Raw genomic sequence first — 20,068 nt, 5'->3', positions numbered from 1 at the left:
TCCATTCCCCCGTTGCTCGGAGCCGGTCCCGCTCTGCATCGGGGCTGGTCCCCACCCGCCCCGTCCGTGGCACCGCAGCGGGTCCCTTCTCCGGTGGCCTCTTGCCGCGGGGGCTCGTTCCGTGGGCACCCTCCCATGTGGGTGCGGGGGAACACCCGTATTCCCTGCCGGCTGCATCCCGGTCCCGCTCCCCCGGGGCTGCAGCGCTGGTGAAGCTGGTGGCATCCGGGGCTACCATGTGCCAAGTGGCCCCGCGGCTGTGTCACTGAGCACTGCTCCGGAGCTGAGAGTGAGGACTTGGGGCAGCACAAGACCAGGCTTTGCCCTGCTTGGGAGCCTTGCATCTGCACGCTGGGGCTGGAGGTTGTGTTTCCATCCTGTGCTTGGGGTGCTTGCGTTACCAGGAGCTGTCTATGAGGAGTGGGGAGGCCGTTTGGGGAGATGCTGTCACCCTTTGCTGTGCTCAGGGACCCGCAGGCCCTATGTCCTGCTGCTCAGGGAGGGACCTGTGTGCATGAGCTCCTACTTTCGGGGTCCCTGCTGTGACAGGGTGAGGTGCTCCCATAAGAAGGGGAGCAGGTCTGTAGCTGCTTGGGTTTTGAGGCCAAGCTGTGACTTACTGAGGTGATGTGGGCTTGTGGAGCGGCCTGAAGTTACTGCATGGAGATGCCATACATGGCTCTATCCAGGTTATCCTGCATGGCTTGGAGTTCAACCAGAGCAGGGCTGGATGTTGTACTTGGGCAGTGATTAACACAGCCACGGATCCTCCTTCAGACAAGATGTGTTGAGTTCGGGGTTGAAAAGGTGTCATTGCTGAGTGCTGTGGTCAGTGCTTGTTCTCTGTGCCCTGACTCGGTGCTGGTGACCAGACCCGGAGCAGTGATGTGACCGAGTCCCCTGCCCAGCAGGAAGCTTTGCTCCGAAGGCATTGACTTGCTGGGCCGTTGGCTTTTATGACACTCAATTCCAGTTAATTGGAAGAGTCCTTCCCAATGAAGGGGAGGAGACGCCTGTGTCAGCCCAGAGGCACAGCGCAGCGCTCTGCCCTCATGGACTCCTGCAAGCCACCGCTGAGGCACTGCTGGCCTCCAGCCCAGGGCAAGGGTTGTCACCTCCCCAGGACGGGAGCACATGCTTCCAGGATAGAAGGTCTGCCTTCTCCTTCCACCCTGGATCTTGCTGGCACACGGCCTTTCTATTCCTTTCATGCTTCCAAACTTGTTCTTCTCCTGGCGTTTTCTAACTCTTGGTGCTCTGTTCTCCCTGACCCACCTGGGTGCTCCCCTTGCTCTCAGGCTGTTTGATCTCCTGCTGATCCGTAAAACTCATCTTTTCTGCCTGCTCTTTTGCAGCCTGTGCTCAGGGAATTGCTGGGGAAACGTAACGTCACCCAGCTGCTCATGCAGAAAATCCCCAGCTCTCCCCCTCCTGCCACCGCTTTTGGCATCTGCTTCTCAGGTTGTAACAGCTGCCGTAGGAAAAGGGATGTGTCATTTCCCAAGCAGGGCTGAGGTGCTGTTGTTTTAGAGTGACAACTTAAAAGCTGCAGGGAGCAAAGCAGGTGCTGCTGTTGCTTTGCTGTCCCTCATCCCCGGCGATGCTCTGGTCCCCCCTGTGATGCTCTGATCCCTCTATGATGCTCTGGTCCCCTTGGTGTTGAACTGGTCCCTCTGTGATGCTCTGGTCCCTCTGTGATGCTCTGGTCCCTCTGTGATGCTCTGGTCCCCCTGTGATGCTCTGGTCCCTCTGTGATGCTCTGGTCCCCTTGGCGATGCTCTGGTCCCCCTGTGATGCTCTGGTCCCTCTGTGATGCTCTGGTCCCCTCTATGATGCTCTGGTCCCTCTGTGATGCTCTGGTCCCCTCTATGATGCTCTGGTCCCTCTGTGATGCTCTGGTCCCCTTGGCGATACTCTGGTCCCCTCTATGATGCTCTGGTTCCCCTTCTCTCAGCCTCAGGGCAGTGCTGCAGCAGGGAAGCTGCAAAACAGACCCTGAATTCTGGGCAAGAGAAGCAATGTGTAAAAGCTTGGCTTTTTCTAATTAACACCCCCACCCCCCCAGACAACAAAATAAACCAACAAAACGAAGTCAAATGGAACTTCTGCACACCTCTTCCTGCCAAAACACATCAGAGTTCCCTTGGTGGCTGTGCTTTTACTCTAAGTGAAAAGCTCTTGCTCCAGGTGGATTTATAGCTTATAAATCACCCTGTCAGCTCAGGGTTGATGCTCAAGAGCTGTATGGAAGCCAGAGTCATTACACAGGGACAGACAATAGGTGTTTAACAGCCCCAGAGCTTCATCTGGGTGTTTAAAACGAAGCCCTCACCACTGAAGGTGATGAATTGAACCATTGTGTTTCAGTTCTCGTTGGGCTCTGGTGGTGGATGTGGCAAGAGCTTCTCTAGAAGCTGTTTCCTTGTTCCCACTCGGCCCCTGGCTCGCACATGTCTCCATTGCTCCTTGTCAGCATGAGTTCAGCTGCTCGCTTTCCTTTCCTCTCGGTGTCCATATTAATGCTCGCCTGGGGATGCTGTGTGCTTCCACTGCTGTTAAGTGCCTGCATGGCAATATATTAGTGTTCATTTAAAACCTTCCCTCGGAAACGTCCAGCAGCACCTAAAAAGTCAAAAAGAAAGCCCATGGGCTCTGGTTGTTTCTAATGGAGTTGGGAGGAGCGCAATGGAAACGCGCCCTGTGCATGAAAGAACTCAATTAATTGAGCAGCTTTGCCTTTAGCTTCCCTGCTCCCTGCAACTTTTGGCTGGCAGCTTCCTCCATGTCATCTTCCCTGCGCTCAGCTCCCTCCCAGGGCTCAGCTCCGTGCCACTTTTGGCTGCAGGAGCATGTCCAGACTGGCAGGGAGGGTCAGGGCTTGCTGCTGGGAGAGCTGGAACCGTTTCCCAATGGTTCCTTACCCGGTCCCCTGGGCTCGGGGCAGGCAGCCTGAGCCCAGCGCTGGGGTTGGTGTCTGGAAAACCTTGGCATCTGAGTCGGGTTTGTTTCAAGTGCCTCCAGCGAGCATCGTTAGATGGGGAGGGTTGGTTAGGGAGATGCTGTGGGGCAGATCTCTACTCTGCTGGGACGGGGGCATCTGCATGGTGGCACAATGACCTGCGTGTTACAGGGTAAGGGAACACGTCTGATGTGGGGAGCCCCAAGCACGGGGGTCTCAGCAGATGCTGGAGCTATCAGTCCCTTGTCTCTTATCCCACTCCAAGCCAGAGTGGGAATTCGGCTGCATCTGGAGCGTGGCTGGGAGCAGCTGCCTGGGTGAGTGAGACAGTGAGGACAAGCAGGGGTGCTATCAGATGTAGCTCTGCTTTGGGATGGGGATTAAGAGCAACGGATGGTGAGTCAGGATCTCTTCTGAATTCCCAGCAGCAACATCCATGTCCGTCGTCCCTCCTTCCTCCTACAGGGCCTCTCATCTCAAAGTGCTGAGCCTGGCAGTAAAGGGGTCGCTGGATGGGTTTCCATCTGGGAACAGGCTCCAGCAGCTTCCTGTGTGAAAGGAGCACAAACCCAACTCTTTAAAAAGGCTTTAGAAGGCAAAGGATCCCCCTTCAAACTGAACCAGGGCAAGTTCAGGTTGGAGATAAGGAAGAAGCTCTTCCCTGTGAGGGTGCTGAGGCGCTGGCACAGGGTGCCCAGAGAAGCTGTGGCTGCCCCATCCCTGGCAGTGTTCAAGGCCAGGTTGGACACAGGGGCTTGGAGCAAGCTGCTCCAGTGGAAGAGGTCCCTGCCCGTGGCAGGGGTTGGAGCTGGAGGAGCTTTGAGGTCCTTTCCAACCCAAACCAGGCTTGGATTTCTATGATTCTAAACCACCCCAGGCAGTGCTGGAGGGGCAGAGCACGGTGTGCCTGGTGCTGCCTGCTCCAGAGGAGCAGAGGAGCAGTTCTAAGGGCAGAAGGCAGAACCTGGGTGGGAGGTTGGGAACTGGCTGCAGGAGATGCTGAATGGCTCCGTGGTCTCCTGCCCAGGCTCTGCTCCCGGGGGATGGTGGCAGAGGAAGAGTTTGATGTTCCCTTCGGTCAGTGAAAGCACAGAGCATGATTTTAACTCAGAGCAAAGAAGCAGGAGCGTCCTGGCAGGCAAATGGGGAAGCCTCCTCAGTGCTGCGGTCCCTGTTTGGTCCCCATGTGTCTGAAGGCTTCTCAGGAATGCGTGGTTCAGAGATGGGGTTGAGACCCAGGATTTCTGTGGTGCCTCAGCGCTGCCTTCATCAAGGAGTTTCCAAACCCATCTGCGCTGAAGGCTATGTGGAAAGGTGCCCTGTGGGACATCCCTGCTGCCCAGCCTGCGGATGTCAGGGAGCTCTGCCAGGAGAGCCCTCTGCACTACAGGTGGGTGAGGAGCAGCCTGCACCGTGTGAATGCCATCGGTGTGGAGGGGAGAGCTCCCAGCATCGCTGGCTTGCACATTAACCCCAGGATGCTCCTGCCCAGCAGCGGAGCTGGGGCTGCTGCTCATGGTGCAGAGCTGAGGCTCCCAGGGGGTGAGGAGCAGACCCGGGTGCTTGGCCTGGCTTGGGGAGCTTCCAGGGGTTTTATAGAGCAGGGATGGCTGCTGTGTGCTGGGGAAGCTCCTCAGTGCGGGAGGAGGAGGGATGGTGCTGCAGCATCTTCCGAAGGATGCTCGCTGTCCTCAAAGCGTTCGTGGCGTTCCCGGGTATCATTTTTAATCCCTTACCAAAATGAAGGGTTTAATGTATTTCTGTAGTGGCAAAACGTGATGCTGGCAGGTTCTAGGTGCAACGTGCACAGCTTAGGCACACGTGAGCGGTGCCGTGCCCGGTTCCCCACCTGTGTGCCAGCAATGCCCTAAGAAAACCAGCGTGCCCTCCATGTCTGCACTTTGCTGCTCTAAAACAAGGGGGTCTGACTCATTGCTGGGGAGCCAAAACCCATCAGGACCAGTCCATGGCCAGTGTTAGAAGGTCTGCATGAGCGCTGGCAGGTCTCCTGGGAGGACACCTAGGGTTTTATAGAATCATGGAATCAACCAGGTTGGAAAAGCCCTTTCAGCTCCTCCAGTCCAACTGTTCCCAGCGCCGCCAAGGCCACCCCTAACCCATGGCACTGAGGGTGAGTGAACCCTTGCAGGGACGGTGCCTGCAGCCCTGCCCTGGGCAGCTTGTTCCAATGCCTGAGCACCCTCTGGGGCAGGAATTGTTCCTCAGCTCCATCTAAACCTGCCCTGGTGCAGCTTGAGGCCGGTTCCTCTTGTCCTATCGAGGCCTGGTCCGTGTGACCTCAAGGAGACCACGGCAGCTCTCACTGACACGTGTCCCCCCGCAGGGGTCCTGGTCGGCGTGGTCCTGCGCTACGGCATCCACGTGCCCAGCGATGTGAACAACGTGACGCTGAGCTGCCAGGTGCAGACCAGTCCTGCCACGCTGCTGGTCAACGTCAGCGGCAAGTACTACGAGTACACCCTGAAAGGGGAGATCAGCGCCCAGGAGCTCAATAACGTCCAGGACAATGAGATGCTGAGAAAGGTGAGGGAGCCGGTGACCGCAGAGGCGAGCGATGGGCACCTCTGTGGGGATGCGTCCCGTAGCTGCTGCGTTACGTGCTTGTTTTCTCTCTATGTACATTTCACTTCTATCAGATTAGGATCAGCTGTAGCTTATAATTAGAACACAATGGAATGAAACTCCGGTTTCAGCTGATCTTAACTTAAGCTGGTTTGGCTCTGCACTGTGTCTCCAAAAGATGCCAGAGGCATCCTCAGAGTTGATCCGACGGCATCTCCTCCGGTGGGGGCACAGGCTTTCCTCCGTGTGTTTTATGTGACATCCTTATCTGTGTGTTGCCTTGCAAAGCGTTTGACTGTTGGTTTTTTTTTCTCTCTTAACAGGTGACTTTTGATCCTGAAGTGTTCTTCAACATTTTGCTTCCTCCAATTATATTTTATGCAGGCTACAGCTTGAAAAGGGTACGTGCCTTTGCAGCTCCTGTGTTTTCAGTTCCTCTGCCCCCAGAGCATTCTTCATACTTGAACGTGCTTTCCTGCTTGCTCAGCAGGCTGTGGAGATGGGTACGGTTTTCCTCGGTACACGTGGGATTGTAGGAAGCAGGGCTGAGAGTGCCCCCGTCCATCTTGTCCATCCCTGGGAAGGGTCAATGACTTCAACCTCTCCCAGCATGGGTTTGGCAGGGGTTTGGAGGTCAGCTCTGGCCCGTTTCAGCCTCTGAAACACATCAGAGGGTGGGAATTCAGCAACTCTCTGGAATGCTGCTTTGGAAGCAGAGGAGAATGATCCTGTTTAGCTTGCGGGGGAAGGAAGGAGGAATGCTGCTGGGTTAGGAAATCAGTTACCAGGACTTAGAACAGCACCCTATTAAATACACAGGTATAAGAAGATGATGCATTCATGTTTATTAATGCTGCATCAACGTCTGCTGGTCTGGCAGTGTACACTCATGGGCACCGTTCAGCCGTGTTGGTGCAGCTCGTGGTGTCTGAGCAAGGTCCAAATAGCTGCAGAGCCTGTGTGGTGCCTGTGCAGGCTTGAAGGAGACTGTTAGCAAGTGTAACTCTTCCTTTTAATCCTCCTTCTAGAGGCACTTCTTCAGAAACCTGGGATCCATCCTGGCTTACGCCTTCCTTGGCACTGCCATTTCCTGCCTGGTGATCGGGTGAGTTGCTGGAGCTGGTGTGGTTCTTGTGGAGGGCTTTGGAGGCTTCGAGAGCTCTGGCTGCTAATCCCAGCCCTGAAGGATCACACCGGCTCTCTGCCCCTGCTGCTCAGCAGCAGCCAGTAGTGCTATTCACCGGCCAAACGTCTGCTGTGTGCGCAGCGTGATTGCTGTCTAATTGCGTAGTGCTTTCTCAGCATCCCATCCGGAGCAGTTACACACCTGGCAAGGAAAGTTTCACACGTCCCTGAAGACTGTCTTGAATCAGGAACTTCAAACTGTTGAGAGCAGAGCCCTAACAAGCATGAGACACAGGCGTAGAGGGCAGGATCGTAAACTCATGTCCTGTCCTTACTTGCTGGAAGCAGGTGCCTGGTGAGCACAGATGGTGTGTCAGGTTATTCACCCCTGTGTGCAAAGGGAGCTGGAGGATTCCTGCTCTGAACAGCAGCACGCAGGCAGGCAAAGGGGGTTTTCCACTGGGGAGTCCAATGGGTTCAGGCAGACTCAGCATCTGCGTTAGCTACTCCTCGCTGAGGGTTTCGGCCCTTTCAGAGTCAGGCCAAGGTCACCCCATTGAAACGTGCTCACGTGAGACACTGCAAAGAGATCAGGAGACCCCATGAGCCTGGATGCTCCTTTTCCTGGGCCATGTCATGCTCATGGGGGACTTTCCACCCTGGTTCCTCGGGGGGACCGTGTACGTGGTCCAGCGTGAGATCCAGCACTCGCCTCCCAGACCGTGGCCTTGGGGTTTCACTGCACTCAGCTCAGTTCTTTGGTGCCCTGGCACTTGGATAACTTTAGGGGTTAATCTGGCAAATTCAAGGGAATTGAGTCCATTGGGGTGTCATTTTAATGCACTGATGAGATGAGTAATTGCCTCTTCTAATCACCAGCTCTGTCGTGTATGGCTGCGTGGCGCTGATGAAAGTCACTGGGCAGCTCGGGGGGGACTTCTACTTCACTGACTGCCTCCTCTTCGGTGCCATTGTATCAGCTACTGACCCAGGTATGGTAGATGGGTTTTTTTCCCCTCATTTTATCTACATTTTGATCTGGTTTGAGTTGGGGTGAAGAGGGGAAGACAGTCTTAAACACCTGCAAGTGTCCTCCTGAATTTTGGAGTTCAATGGATGTGTGACCTTCTTAGAGGTCACATTTGTCTCCATGCCTTTTGATTTCCTGCCAATTACATGCAATAGACCTTCCAAACCTCTGCTTTCCCGAATCTTTGTTTGCAGCCAAGTCCTGCCCAGTCTCTCTCATGACTTCACTGGGTGTTGGGACAGGTCCACCATGTCTCTGCCATCCTGTGCTGGCAGCAGATGCAGCACAAGCACATGTGTCATGTTCAGTTGGCAGTCTTAGTTAGTTTAGTGGTAATCATAGACTGGATCTGGGTTGCAAAGTGGGGAGCACCTCTTGGGTGTGATGGTGCTGTGGTAGACCTGATGGCAGATGGGCAGAGGCCGGGCAAGGACCGCAGGTAGAAGTAATGCTTAGAGGTGCTGCAGGTGAGATGTTGGCATGGTATCCCTTCTTTAGGCTTCACAACAGGAACGTGAAGATTCCACAGGTAAAAATGGAACGTTTCCCTGTGCATAAATGTGTTAAACCCCCTTCAGTGTGCACAGCTGAGTGCCTGGATGCTATTTTAGAGGACTTTGATTGGAATTAGCTCAGCCCTCTGCAGCAGCCTGAGCTGTGCACCATGCACCACGTGTTACATCTCGCTTGCTCTAGATGTTGTGATGCTTTTGCAAGGCTGAGGCACAAAACCTGCTGCGTTTTGGTTCCCTTCTTGGAGCTGCTGGATCACGGAAGGGCTTGAGGGTTCTGTGGTCTCTGCCATGTGGCTGTAAGTCACAAGACACCCTCTAATGCCTGGCTTCCTCCAGTTGGGTCTGAAATGTTCATACATCTGTGCTGGCATTTCCACTGTGTCAACCTGTGTTGAATCCAAGGATTTCCCTTGGAGTATCAGAGATGGAAGGAGAAGACAGGCATCGTCCTGGACAAACCTGCATCCTCCTGGCCTTCTGTAGGTGGAGGAAGGCTCTCCCTGATGCACCATGCCAAAGGCATCACGAAAGCTGGGTGGCTTGTGTTAGCGTGGTACTGTGGCCCAGTCCATGAGCTCAGACCTTCAGCAAGCTCAGGGCAGAGTTTGTTCGTGTCTGCCTGCTGAAGACTCAATAGACCCAATGCCCAGGATGCGTTGAAAAGGAGCAGGAGGGAAATGATAAAGCAAATCCTCATCTGAAAGGGCGGAAGGAAGGCTGGTGGAGGGAGCAGGAGGGGTGGCTGGCACCGTTGCGGCAGTGGCACAGATGTGCAGGAAGGCAGCTTTCTAAACCAGGGCGTTTTGTCTTTGATTGCACCAAAATAACGGCGCCTTTTTGAATGTCTTCTCTTGTTTTTCTGTTTGTCAGTGACTGTTCTTGCCATATTCCATGAACTCCAGGTTGATGTTGAGCTGTATGCCCTGCTCTTTGGCGAGAGCGTCCTCAATGATGCCGTTGCCATAGTGCTGTCTTCGTAAGTGTGCTCTGCTTTTACTTTCAGTTGTTATCCGTGGTACGGGTCAGGTGCTGGGGGACCTCCTGAAGAGGTGTTTGCAAGAGCAGCTTTCCGTTTGGAGTGTCCCCAAAAGCTCTAGTGACCTCGTGACCACATTGGAGACTGCAGTTTGGGATTGTGGGCTGCCCTTACAGCTTCCCTCTGCATGATGGATAGTTCTGTTTTGCTTTTATGCCTGGTTGACCTAGTCAAGAGGAAGTTTTTCTGTCCCTCTGAAATGGGATAAACACCACATGTGCTTTCAAGCCTCAAGGAAACTCCTTGCTGCTGGCTTTGCTCCTCCCTGCCTGCCTTCCCATCCACAAATACCTGCCTTGGGTGAGGTGGGAATAGTTTCCTTTCTCTCCCTGCTTTCTGTGCATCAAGAAGATGGTATTTCTTACTGAGTGAAATACCCTGCCCTGAACACATGCTGCCTTTCTAAAGAGTATTTGCTATTCTTTAACATCTTCTGTCCTCTGCATGCAGGACGTGTTTGATCTGCATTTTCACCGTGTAGCCATCATGGCACTTTGTTTGGCACTGTATGATATCTGCAGTGGTGACGGGTCCACGTATAGCTCAGACTAATGCAGGAAATAGGTCTGGAATACTTGTCACTCCAGCATGCTGCTTGTGTGGGTTTTCCTAAGGTGGAGGCAGCAAATAGCATCTTGTGAGCTGCGTATCCCCAGTTGTAGGCACTGAACTGAGTGCTTCTGTTGAGGCTTCTGGAGCTCTTTGTATTGCTCGCTCTGGGCTTTATGCTGGATGTGTCCCCACTGGGATGAGGGTAGATGCTGCACAGCCAGGTCGTGTTAGAAAGGGATCCCAAGTGAGGAAGGGATGGGGTCTTCCAGCCTGTGCTGGGAGGTTCTGGGTGGGTTTAGCATCAGTGTGGTGCATCTCCATACACGGAGGTGACCGCATCACCTCTCGCCCTGTTTCAGTGCCAGCTTTGTAGCTGTTGCTCTGATTTCCTGCCTTCCTCTTCCCACAAGCTGAGTTCCATCCACCCCCTGCCTGAAATAAGGTAATTTGCACCAGAACAGCAGCTCTGAGCTGCAGGCAGCAGTTATTTTGCTGCAAGGCTTTGGTGCAGCCCAGCCCAGCAGCATGCTGACCCCTCCAGGGCTCCTCGCCAGTCAACCTGTGCCTGTTTCAGAGCTTGCCATGGGCTTTGTCTTCAGGGTCACTGTAAGCAGCATAGGGCAGCCCCATCAGCATGGTGGGTATTGGTCAGTGCAGGTGTCTCCAGGGCAGCCTCGAGTCACTTGGGCACAAGCACATCTTGAGTGCAAGGAGGAGAGCTCCTACAAGAGCAGCCCCTGTGCCAGGGGAGGACAAGGAGCTGGGACTCCTGCATTGCTTGTGCCAGGAGCTGGGTGCCCACAGGGCTCCTCTCCTCCCTGCTTTCAGTCCTGGACAAACATTCCTGTGTCTGGGGAGCAGGATCCGCTGCTGGTTCCTGCCTTTCTGGTCCTGCCTCGTGCTGGTTTGGTGCCTGGGAGGTGGTTGCAGGATGAAGAGGAATTGAGCACAGAACCGAAAGCCAGTGGGCAGCGAGGTGCTGGGGATGCAGTTTGGGAGCAGGGAGGTGAATGCAGCTGCAGGGTCTCTACCTGCTTCTTCCCAAGGGAGGTTTCACAGGGGCTGAATGCCACAGAGACCCCCATGGGCAGGGACAGGGGGCATAAAGCTGCCGCTGATGTCTTATTAGTGATGCAGAAAGCAGAACCAGAAGGAAAACTGCTAAGAGGTAAAAACACAAAGCCAACATCCAAACAGTCGGTTGCGGAGGGGAAATGAAACCAGTCCGGGTTTATAAGAACAAAACCCCAAGCCCCAGAAGAGCATGTTGGGGAATGGGAAGTATCAGATGGGATTGACAAACGCAGTTAAACCACAGCGTACGTCGTGCAGTGTCAAAGACAATGCAGGAGAAGGAAAGGTGTTAAAAGCAGGGAAGTTGAGCAAGGGAAGTGACCCCTGACGTTGGTGTGCAGTTAAGGGGGAAAGCTGCAGGATGTGTGCATGAGGCAGTAACTTTCTGTTCCAGCAGAGCTCAGGAGGTTAAACAGCAAAGGTTTAAAGTTCACATCCAAGAGTCTGAACGGAGCTGGCTGAGGGATTGCCGACTGGAAGTTAATGTTTTCTGTAAGCTTACATCCAAGAAAGGGATGTGAGGAGTCCATAAATGGGGTTTAGAATCGTAGAATGGTTTGGGATGGAAAGGACCTGAAGATCATCCAGTTCCAACCCCATTTAGGAGATGGATGAAGGCCCCCCTGTATCTCAGCCCTTCCAAGTAAAACAGTGGGAGGGCTCAGCTCACCGGAGCCCGGAGGGAGCAAACCCATTTACCATCCCACCACGAAGGCCTTCTGAAGTTTGGTGGGTGAGGATGAGCATGCTGCTGTTGTGAACCAGCCCTGTGCCCTTTGACTTCCTGCCCTGCAATGTTTCACTTCAGAGCTCAGAACAGTGCCAGATAAATGCAGTGCACGTTAAATGTGGTAAAGCAGAGTAAGTTATAGCTCTCCAGGGGATATTCGCATCAGCCACCTCTGTGGAGTCAATGGAGGCTTCCCACTGGGATGCTTTGTGGTTGCAGAGTGCCTGCCTTTATAGAGCTGGTGCCAAACCCCCAAAATCCCATCATAAATGATGGACTGTCACTTAAGCAAATGCATTTGCAGGAGATCGTGCAAGAGATGGGCTTTGGTTTGATGCTCTCTAATGTCTAGAGCGAGCAAGTGCAGAGCTGTGCCTTGGAGGGGAGGCTGAACAGCAGGTCAGGAGCGAAGGGGATCCCAAATTGCCTGGGATGGGGTGGGAATGCTGCTGCTGCATGCTGTGATCCCAGAGGAACTGCGGTGTGGGACTTGGGTTTTGCCTCCCTGGTTTCTCAGGCTCGATGTTGGCTTATGTAGCTTTGTGGAGGTGCCTCCCCATCCAGACTAAGGGCTGTTCTGTTCTTGTGTGTGCTCTCCCTCCCTCTTGTAGCTCAATTGTTGCGTACCAGCCGGCGGGTGACAACAGCCACACGTTCGATGTCACAGCCATGTTCAAGTCCATCGGGATCTTCCTGGGGATATTCAGTGGCTCTTTTGCAATGGGAGCAGCTACCGGAGTCGTGACAGCTTTAATATCCTTTTGTGTGTTTTCCCAAGCGTTTACAGAGCTGCTTCTGTTGCTGTGCTGCATCTCACCCAGATGCAGCGCTGCATGGTTCTGTGCCTTACTGCATCAAAGGCAGTGCCGTAGCTTCCTTAGGGGCAGGCTGTGTAGCGCTGCTGTGCTGCACAAGTGGATTTGCTGTGCTTTTAGCCTCCAGTTCCTCTCCAAATTGTCCTTAACCATCTGCAACGTCACCAAGTTCACCAAACTTCGGGAGTTCCCGTTGCTGGAGACGGGCTTGTTCTTCTTGATGTCCTGGAGCACGTTCCTGCTGGCTGAAGCATGTGGCTTTACAGGCAAGCTCCAGCACAGCCCTGTGTCCGGGATGGAGATCTGCAGGGATGATGGGGCTGTTGAGTTCTGCTTCTCCCAGCATTGATGGCAGCCAGAGCTCTCCCTCTGCTTTATTTATTCTGGGGTTATTGCATTAAACCCCCTGTGCCTTTCATGATCAGGAGTCTAACGCGATGCTCTGCTCCCCAGGTGTGGTGGCTGTCCTCTTCTGCGGGATCACACAGGCCCATTATACCTATAACAACTTATCTACAGAGTCCCAGCACAGAACTAAGCAGGTGAGAGCTCTTCAGCCTCTCTGAGTCTCAAGTCCAATATCTTTTCCTCCCCTCTAGCCACAGTGAGGTGCATCTGTCTTGCTACAGATGGGTTTTATGAGGAAGAAGTATTTACTGCGTGATGGATGGGCTCCTGTGTGTTCCCTGTTAAACCTCGGGTGTCTCACTCACTTTTAATTTGTGTTTCTCTTTCAGTTGTTTGAGCTGCTGAATTTCTTGGCAGAAAACTTCATCTTCTCCTACATGGGACTCGCACTGTTCACCTTCCAGAACCACGTCTTTAACCCTACCTTTGTGGTGGGGGCTTTTGTATCCTTTGGAGCCCATTGTATAAGATATAAATAGCAAAGGGAGAGGTTCCTCATTCCCAGGTTGTGTTTTTCTCTCTGATGTGTGGGGTTTTCCTCAGTCAGCCTGGCTTTATGTTTAGAGGGGGATTTCTCCCATGGCGTGGTGCCTGTGCTGCTTACTTGAAGGAGATGGAGATTCTTCTCCCAGCTTTGCTTTTCCTCCCCCTGTCTTCTCTCCCTTCGTGGGCATTCAGATCAGCTGCTGCTGCAGGGACTCCTGTTGGATGTGAGCATGGTCCGAAGCTCCAGGCTTTGTTATGTGCCAGGAGTGGCTTTGAGAATGGGGACTGCCCATTGTAGCCATTTATTTCCTGTTAATGGCTTGGTTAACCCTGGTTAAACAAGCCCTTTTTTGGTCAAATAGCACAGTTAAGGCTACAGTAGTGATGCTGTGAGGAAGGATTTCCCCTTCTACAAGCTGATGTTAATGGAAACAAACTCTCAGCCCAAAACCAAGGATTTTGAAGGAATGTTTTCCATAACCCAGGGAAGCCGGTTCAGGTGTGCAGCATTACTTGCACCCTTTGCCCACGCTGAGGTTTATGGTGCTGCGTGTGACGTTGTTGTCTTTGCCAATGCTGGCGTATAAGGCTTGCAACGGGGTCTGCTGGATTCCCCCAGGAGCCTGGGGGATGGAGGGAGTGAAGAACATGGGGAATGCCATTCAGGTGGTTAGGCTGAAATTGTGTCCTCTTCAGCAGGAGCTGACTCACTGCTGAGATAGCTCATTCACGAGAGGGATCATGAAATGCATCTCTTATGCAAATTAATGATGCTCAGGACAGCACATGAAAGCTGGAAGCATTTTCCATATTATTCAGGGCTGCTCTGAATACTGGCTCCGAGATTATTTTTGCCATCTGGGTGCTGGTATTAAAAGACACAGCTTCAGAGATAAAAAGCAATATGAAGGGGCTGGTGCTTCTCATATCTCACGGACTATGAAAACAGAATGAGTCTCAGCTTCTCTTTTTTGTCCTTCTCAACTGCTGCTGCTTTCATTTTGCTGAATAATCTTTGGGAATGAGACTTGGCTTCAAGCTTCAGACCCAGCTGTGAAGTGTGGGGTGCCAGGGGCTGTCAGAGGAGCTGTGGTAGCAGTGATGACCTGAGCTTCACAGAGGACAAATAATTCTTGGGGTGGAAAAAGGAGCTGGCAGGGCGAAGCAGACGATGGGGAATGGTGTTTTTACTCTCCTCTCACTCCTCTATCCTGTCCTCTCATCGTTCACGTGTTTATTTGTGCTTGTCTCCATGTGATGTTCCTGACTTGCAGTGTGTGCTTTGCTTTGGGGAGGCAGTAGCACGCTCTGCCCACTCTGCTGTAGCACTCAGAGCAGGGTGGTTATCTTTGCAGCCAAAGGACCAGGGTTTCTGAGGCTCCCCAGCGTTTCCGCCTGCTCTGTGTGCAGAGGTGGGTTGTGATGGGAGGCACAGGAAGAGCTATTTCCTTAATGTGTGCAAATACAGCTTGCTATCTTCCTAGGAAGAGCTGCCAATATTTACCCACTGTCATTTTTACTGAATCTGGGGAGAAGAAATAAGATAGGAACAAATTTACAGCACATGATGATGTTTGCTGGTACGTTATCGCATCCCTGCCTCCGACCGCGTGGCCCATCTGCCTCTGAGCCCCTGGAAATAGTCCTTATTTAACTCTAAGTCTCTTACAGGCAGTGTCTGGAGGAGAGAATGGTCAGGAAAGGGCTCCCTTTGGCTGGGTGGTGTGAATACCTTGTTCTAGGGTGTAGGAATGAGCTCTTCCTGCCTTGTGCTTCGGTGCACAGCATGGGGCAGGAGGAGGAATTGCCTTTCTGGGCTGGTGGTAACCCCAGCTTCACAGGGAATGCTTAAGCTTAAATCATCACTGTGAAAGTGCTGTGGTCTCCTCCAGTAGTGGATATCACCGAGTCATGGAATGGTTTGTGTAGGAAGGGACCTTAAAGCTCCTCCAGCTCCAACCCCTGCCACGGGCAGGGACCCCTTCCACTAGAGCAGCTTGCTCCAAGCCCCTGTGTCCAACCTGGCCTTGAACACTGCCAGGGATGGGGCAGCCACAGCTTCTCTGGGCACCCTGTGCCAGCGCCTCAGCACCCTCACAGGGAAGAGCTTCTGCCTAAGAGCTCATCTCAGTCTCCCCTCTGGCAGGTTAAAGCCATTCCCCTTGGCCTGTCCCTACAGGCCCTTGTCCCAAGCCCTTATCAGAGGGGTAGGACCGCTTGTGGGGCAGCACTGCTGTAAACCCTGGGTGGGGAAGCCTGCGATGGGGGCTGCTGTCAGTGCTGTGGGCTCACACAGCTCCTCCACCATCCCTTTGCTGGCAGGGCTGCGAGGAGCCATGGCGTTCGCCTTGGCCATCCGCGACACGGCCACGTACGCCCGGCAGATGATGTTCAGCACCACGCTCCTCATCGTCTTCTTCACTGTGTGGGTTTTCGGCGGGGGCACCACAGCCATGCTGTCCTGCCTGAACATCCGGTGAGTCAGGGGCTCTCTTGCTGCAGCACATCCCCTCCCTCATCCTGCTCTCGCATGGAGGTGCTCAGTTCGAAGAGACGGGAGGAAGGACACGATCCTCCCCTTGGGACCGCAGCCACGTACCCGCCTGGCATCGCCCGTGCTAACCCTGTGCTTGTTGTCTCCTCCACAGAGTCGGTGTGGATGCGGATCAGGAGAACGTGGTGAGTGCGGTGCTGCTGGGCAGCCTCCGGGCAGGAATTGGCAGGGGTTACGTCAAGCCGGTCCCTGCTCCGCTCCCTTCCGGCTGTAGGAGACTTTTTAGGTCCTCCGGGGAAAGGGGTTGCAGTCAGTGGGAGTGAGGATGTTTCTGTGCTCTCTCTGGTTATAATGAGCCTTCCTTTTAGTGACTTGTTAGGGAGGGCAGAGAAAACAACCCTGGACTTCCTAGTCCACATTACTGCTGGGAGCAACGCTCCCACATTGCAGGGAGAGACTGCAATAGATTCAGCCCTTCTCTGGCTGGGTTTGAAATAAACACCAAAATATGCATGACGTGGAGGCTCTCTGCCTCACCCCGGTATCCAGAGCAGTACAGAAACACCATTTACTGCCTCATTTCATGTAGCATCTTCTGCCCCACTTGTACGTTTCCCCCCCTCCGTGTTTCCTGTGGGTAGCTATGTGGCAGTTCAGGAACCACCAGCCACGCTGAGATAAATGCTGGAGCATCAGGAGTTTCCCTGCAGCCTGGTCATGCTGTGGCTCTGCTTGATGGGTTCTGCACCTTGGAGGTGCCTTGTATTCAGAGCCATTTATTGGGTTTTTCACGTCCTGGGCAGAAAGCATCAAATGCTGAAGGCGGCCCAGAGCCATGAATCTGAAAGCCAGGTTTCTGTGGAATGTGTAATTGTGTTCACAGTGCCCTCCAAACAGTTCTGCATTCTTTACTCTGACTAGAAGGAAGCCAGAGGTCCCCATCACACGCAGTGATTTGCATACAGAAGTCTCAGGCGAGGTTTGATGGAGATTGGACCTGTCAGTCACTATGAAATGTGAAGCCTGGATGCAGCCCCTGGCTCCGAGGCACTTTAAACCTCATGGCCAGGAGCTGGAAGGCTCTAGCAGAAAGAATGCTTTGATACCACCTCCCTAAGGCTGCTCTGCGCTGCTAAATGCAGTGTGTGCTGGAAGCACCGCAGCCTGCTGTGGTGTGAGCATCCTTATGCTCTCTGCAACCCATGGGTTTCTTCTGAAGGGGTGATGGAAGGTGTGCGTCTTCTTCCATCCCCCTGGGACAACCTGGAGCCTCCTGGCCCTGCTGGAGGTTGTGGCACGTTTCCCTGCTGCTGTTTAACGTCTGACTCTCCTGCAGGGTGTCCCGGAGAGCGAGAGGAGGAGTACGAAGGCAGAAAGCGCCTGGCTCTTCCGCATGTGGTACAACTTCGATCACAAGTATCCTTGTGTGCTGAGTCAGATCCTGTCTGCCCCAGCAGCTCTGCTGGCCCGGGGCATGGCTCGCTCCCTGCTTAGCAGAGGAGCCAGCGTTTGCTTTCCTGTGACGCTGCTGGGTTTCGGTTTGCACCTCCTCGTGTCTGTGGCTGTGAGAAACGGCCATTTCCATCCACCTTTAGGGGGGATGCTGCAGCAGCTCACGTCAAAGCTCGTGTCTGCAAGGCTGGAAGCCCAGGGACCCTCGATCCTGGTGGCAGGTGGGCAGGAAGGGCAGGGGTCCTCTCTTGCTAGATCAGTTCCCTCTTCCCTTTCAAATGCTTTGCCATCAATTAGTGGAGGAGCAATTTGCCACAATGAGAGGCATGGACAAGTGATGCTGCGAGGCCTTTTCTTACCAGGGCTGTGTCTGGTCCACTCATGTCCCACTGTGGTTATATTCACATCGCTCATTCCTATGACTTTTGTGCTTCCAGGGACTTGTTCTTCTTCCCTTCCTGCGATTTCCTGGGGACACAGAGTCCCTCCCTGCTGCCCCTGCATCCCACCCCTCGCCTTGCCAACATCGCCCTATTCCTCTTTCTTCCTTAACCCCCTCTGTAGCTATCTGAAGCCTCTGCTGACACACAGTGGGCCGCCGCTGACCACCACACTGCCAGGGTGCTGTGGGCCCATTGCCCGGTGCCTGACGAGTCCACAGGCGTACGAAGTGAGTCTCTTGGTGTCCTTTCCGTCATGGGTGGGTGGACTTTGGCATGTTCCTATTTCAGCGTAGCTTTCGGATGCTGCTCTGCAGCCTCGAGCTCGGAGCCTTGGTAGGGAGATCAGAGACTGGTGCTGAGGGATGAGCTAATACATAGAATCATGGAATGGTTTGTGTTGAAGGGACCTCAAAGCTCCTCCAGCTCCAACCCTGCCACGGGCAGGGACCCCTTCCACTGGAGCAGCTTGCTCCAAGCCCCTGTGTCCAACCTGCCCTTGAACACTGCCAGGGATGGGGCAGCCACAGCTTCTCTGGGCACCCTGTGCCAGCGCCTCAGCACCCTCACAGGGAAGAGCTTCTGCCTAAGAGCTCAGCTCAGTCTTCCCTCGGGCAGGTTAAAGCCATTCCCCTTGGCCTGTCCCTACATCCCTTGTCCCAAGCCCCTCCCCAGTAGGTTCCCTTTAGGTTCCCTTTAACCAGCACTTTCCCCCTGTTTGTTGCCCAGAATCAGGAGCAGCTGAAGGACGATGACTCTGACCTCATTTTGAACGACGGGGACATCAGTCTGACCTACGGGGACTCCACTGTCAACACTGACTCCGTGGCATCCAGCGGCACATCCCGGCGCTTCGTGGGCAACAGCTCGGAGGATGCGCTGGATCGGGAGCTGGCTTTTGGGGACCATGAACTCGTAATCCGAGGCACGCGCCTGGTCCTTCCCATGGACGATTCAGAGCCACCATCAAACGTCCTGGATAACGCAAGGCACGGTCCAGCATAAGGTTGCTTGGTTTGATTGACAGTAATAGTTGCATATATGATCAAGAAATATGTACTACCTAAAGTCTAATGCATGTCTCGAAATGTCTAAGCTGTATAAATATTATTTATATGGTGTCAGAAGAATATAAATATTCTCTGCCAAGCACTTGTAAAGAACAAGCTGCAAATTTAAGTTAAAACTGTGTTGACTGCACTGTGTAGGGTGGAACTGTTTTAGCATAAGAGTCTTTTGCACACAGTGAGCTTCTTTAATGTGTGGTTTGACAAAGGGTTTAGTTCCCAGCGGGGTGAGTAAAGGAGCTGACTCCCTGTTCATGCTTTGAGGCGGGGAGAGGAGGCTAGGGGAGAGGTGAGCGGTGGAAATCGCTTTCTGTTCAGATGAGGATTGTTACCTTTTATTTTGGTCTCAGATCTTCGGGTAGTCGCGTTTGGGATGTTTGAGCCAGAAATAAGCCACGCACCCTCTCAGCGGGCAGTAGCTGGTGCTAAACTTGTTCACTTTGTGGGAACCTGAGCTGGGATGTGGAAACCTCCTGCTTTCTGGTGCCCTGCTGCCCGAGCCCTGCTCTGTTTAGCAGGCTAATGGCACACACGCTGGCCAAAGCTGATGCTCGGATGGGAGCAGGAGGGAGGGATGGTTTGTGCCTGTGGTCGTGTAGAGGAGAAGGAGCTGATCCCACAGATTTTAGGGCTGAGTCCATCTTTGAGCTGTGGCTCAAGCCACCATCAACTCCTCAACTGGCAACGCCATTCCACGTTTTGGGAAGTGACAGTGTCTTTGTGTGCTCCAGTCCCTCCTCCTGCAGTCACAGATGTAGCTGAGGTGTGCAGGGCTGCACCACGGGGCCGTGGAGCTTGGCCAGCCTCAAACACAAGCTTTACAGCTACAGATTGACGCGGTACCTCCGGCCCTCTCCAGAGGCATTCACTGAGCATCGAGGTGGTACTTGACGGGGAGTTGCCCATCCGTCCTCTTGTAGAGTCAAAACCCATTGCACTTTGTGTCCTAACTCCTTAGCATGCTGCCTGTCTGCAGTACCCGCCCCGGCTCGCTCGTGGCTCTTACCGTTGAATGAGAAATGTTTGCAAGTTGATGGTTTTGGGTTTGAGTTCGTGTTTCAATTCTTCTTTTCCAAGGAAGAGCACAGAACAATTGGCGATTCCACGCTCGTGTTAAAGGGTTTACTGTCGCTATGGGAAATGGCTAAAAGTGCAGTGAAGTTAACCCTGACACCCTTCTTTTTCTGCTGGCAAGGGGGAATCACAGCAGTTTCCTGTATGTAATGTTGTTGTCTGGTTTAGCTCCAGTTTGGCTACACAAACCAGTCAGGGTTACCGGTGCACTGCAGGCCTGTTCTGGAG

General features: G+C 53.5%; 1 protein-coding gene across 1 annotated transcript; it reads left to right on the top strand.

Moving 5' to 3' along the window:
- Nucleotides 1-4,263: 4,263 nt before the first annotated feature.
- SLC9A6 (solute carrier family 9 member A6) lies at nucleotides 4,264-18,899 on the top strand. The gene is made up of 16 exons (XM_062634978.1): nucleotides 4,264-4,349; nucleotides 5,242-5,503; nucleotides 5,866-5,943; nucleotides 6,571-6,647; nucleotides 7,547-7,659; nucleotides 9,083-9,188; nucleotides 12,216-12,357; nucleotides 12,580-12,685; nucleotides 12,873-12,961; nucleotides 13,157-13,270; nucleotides 14,782-14,893; nucleotides 15,636-15,789; nucleotides 15,962-15,992; nucleotides 17,144-17,223; nucleotides 17,824-17,929; nucleotides 18,429-18,899. Exons 1-16 carry the CDS (start codon nucleotides 4,264-4,266, stop codon nucleotides 18,702-18,704), a joined length of 1,932 nt encoding a protein of 643 aa, XP_062490962.1. The 3' UTR covers nucleotides 18,705-18,899.
- The last annotated feature ends 1,169 nt before the right edge of the window (nucleotides 18,900-20,068 follow it).

Source organism: Pezoporus occidentalis, unplaced genomic scaffold (assembly GCF_034315485.1).
Source record: "Pezoporus occidentalis ecotype Australia unplaced genomic scaffold, CSIRO_AGI_Poc_V1 ctg440, whole genome shotgun sequence".
Taxonomy (NCBI): Eukaryota; Metazoa; Chordata; class Aves; order Psittaciformes; family Psittacidae; genus Pezoporus; species Pezoporus occidentalis.
Note: the sequence above shows the minus strand (reverse complement) of the source record. Positions and strands in the feature narration are given on the sequence as shown.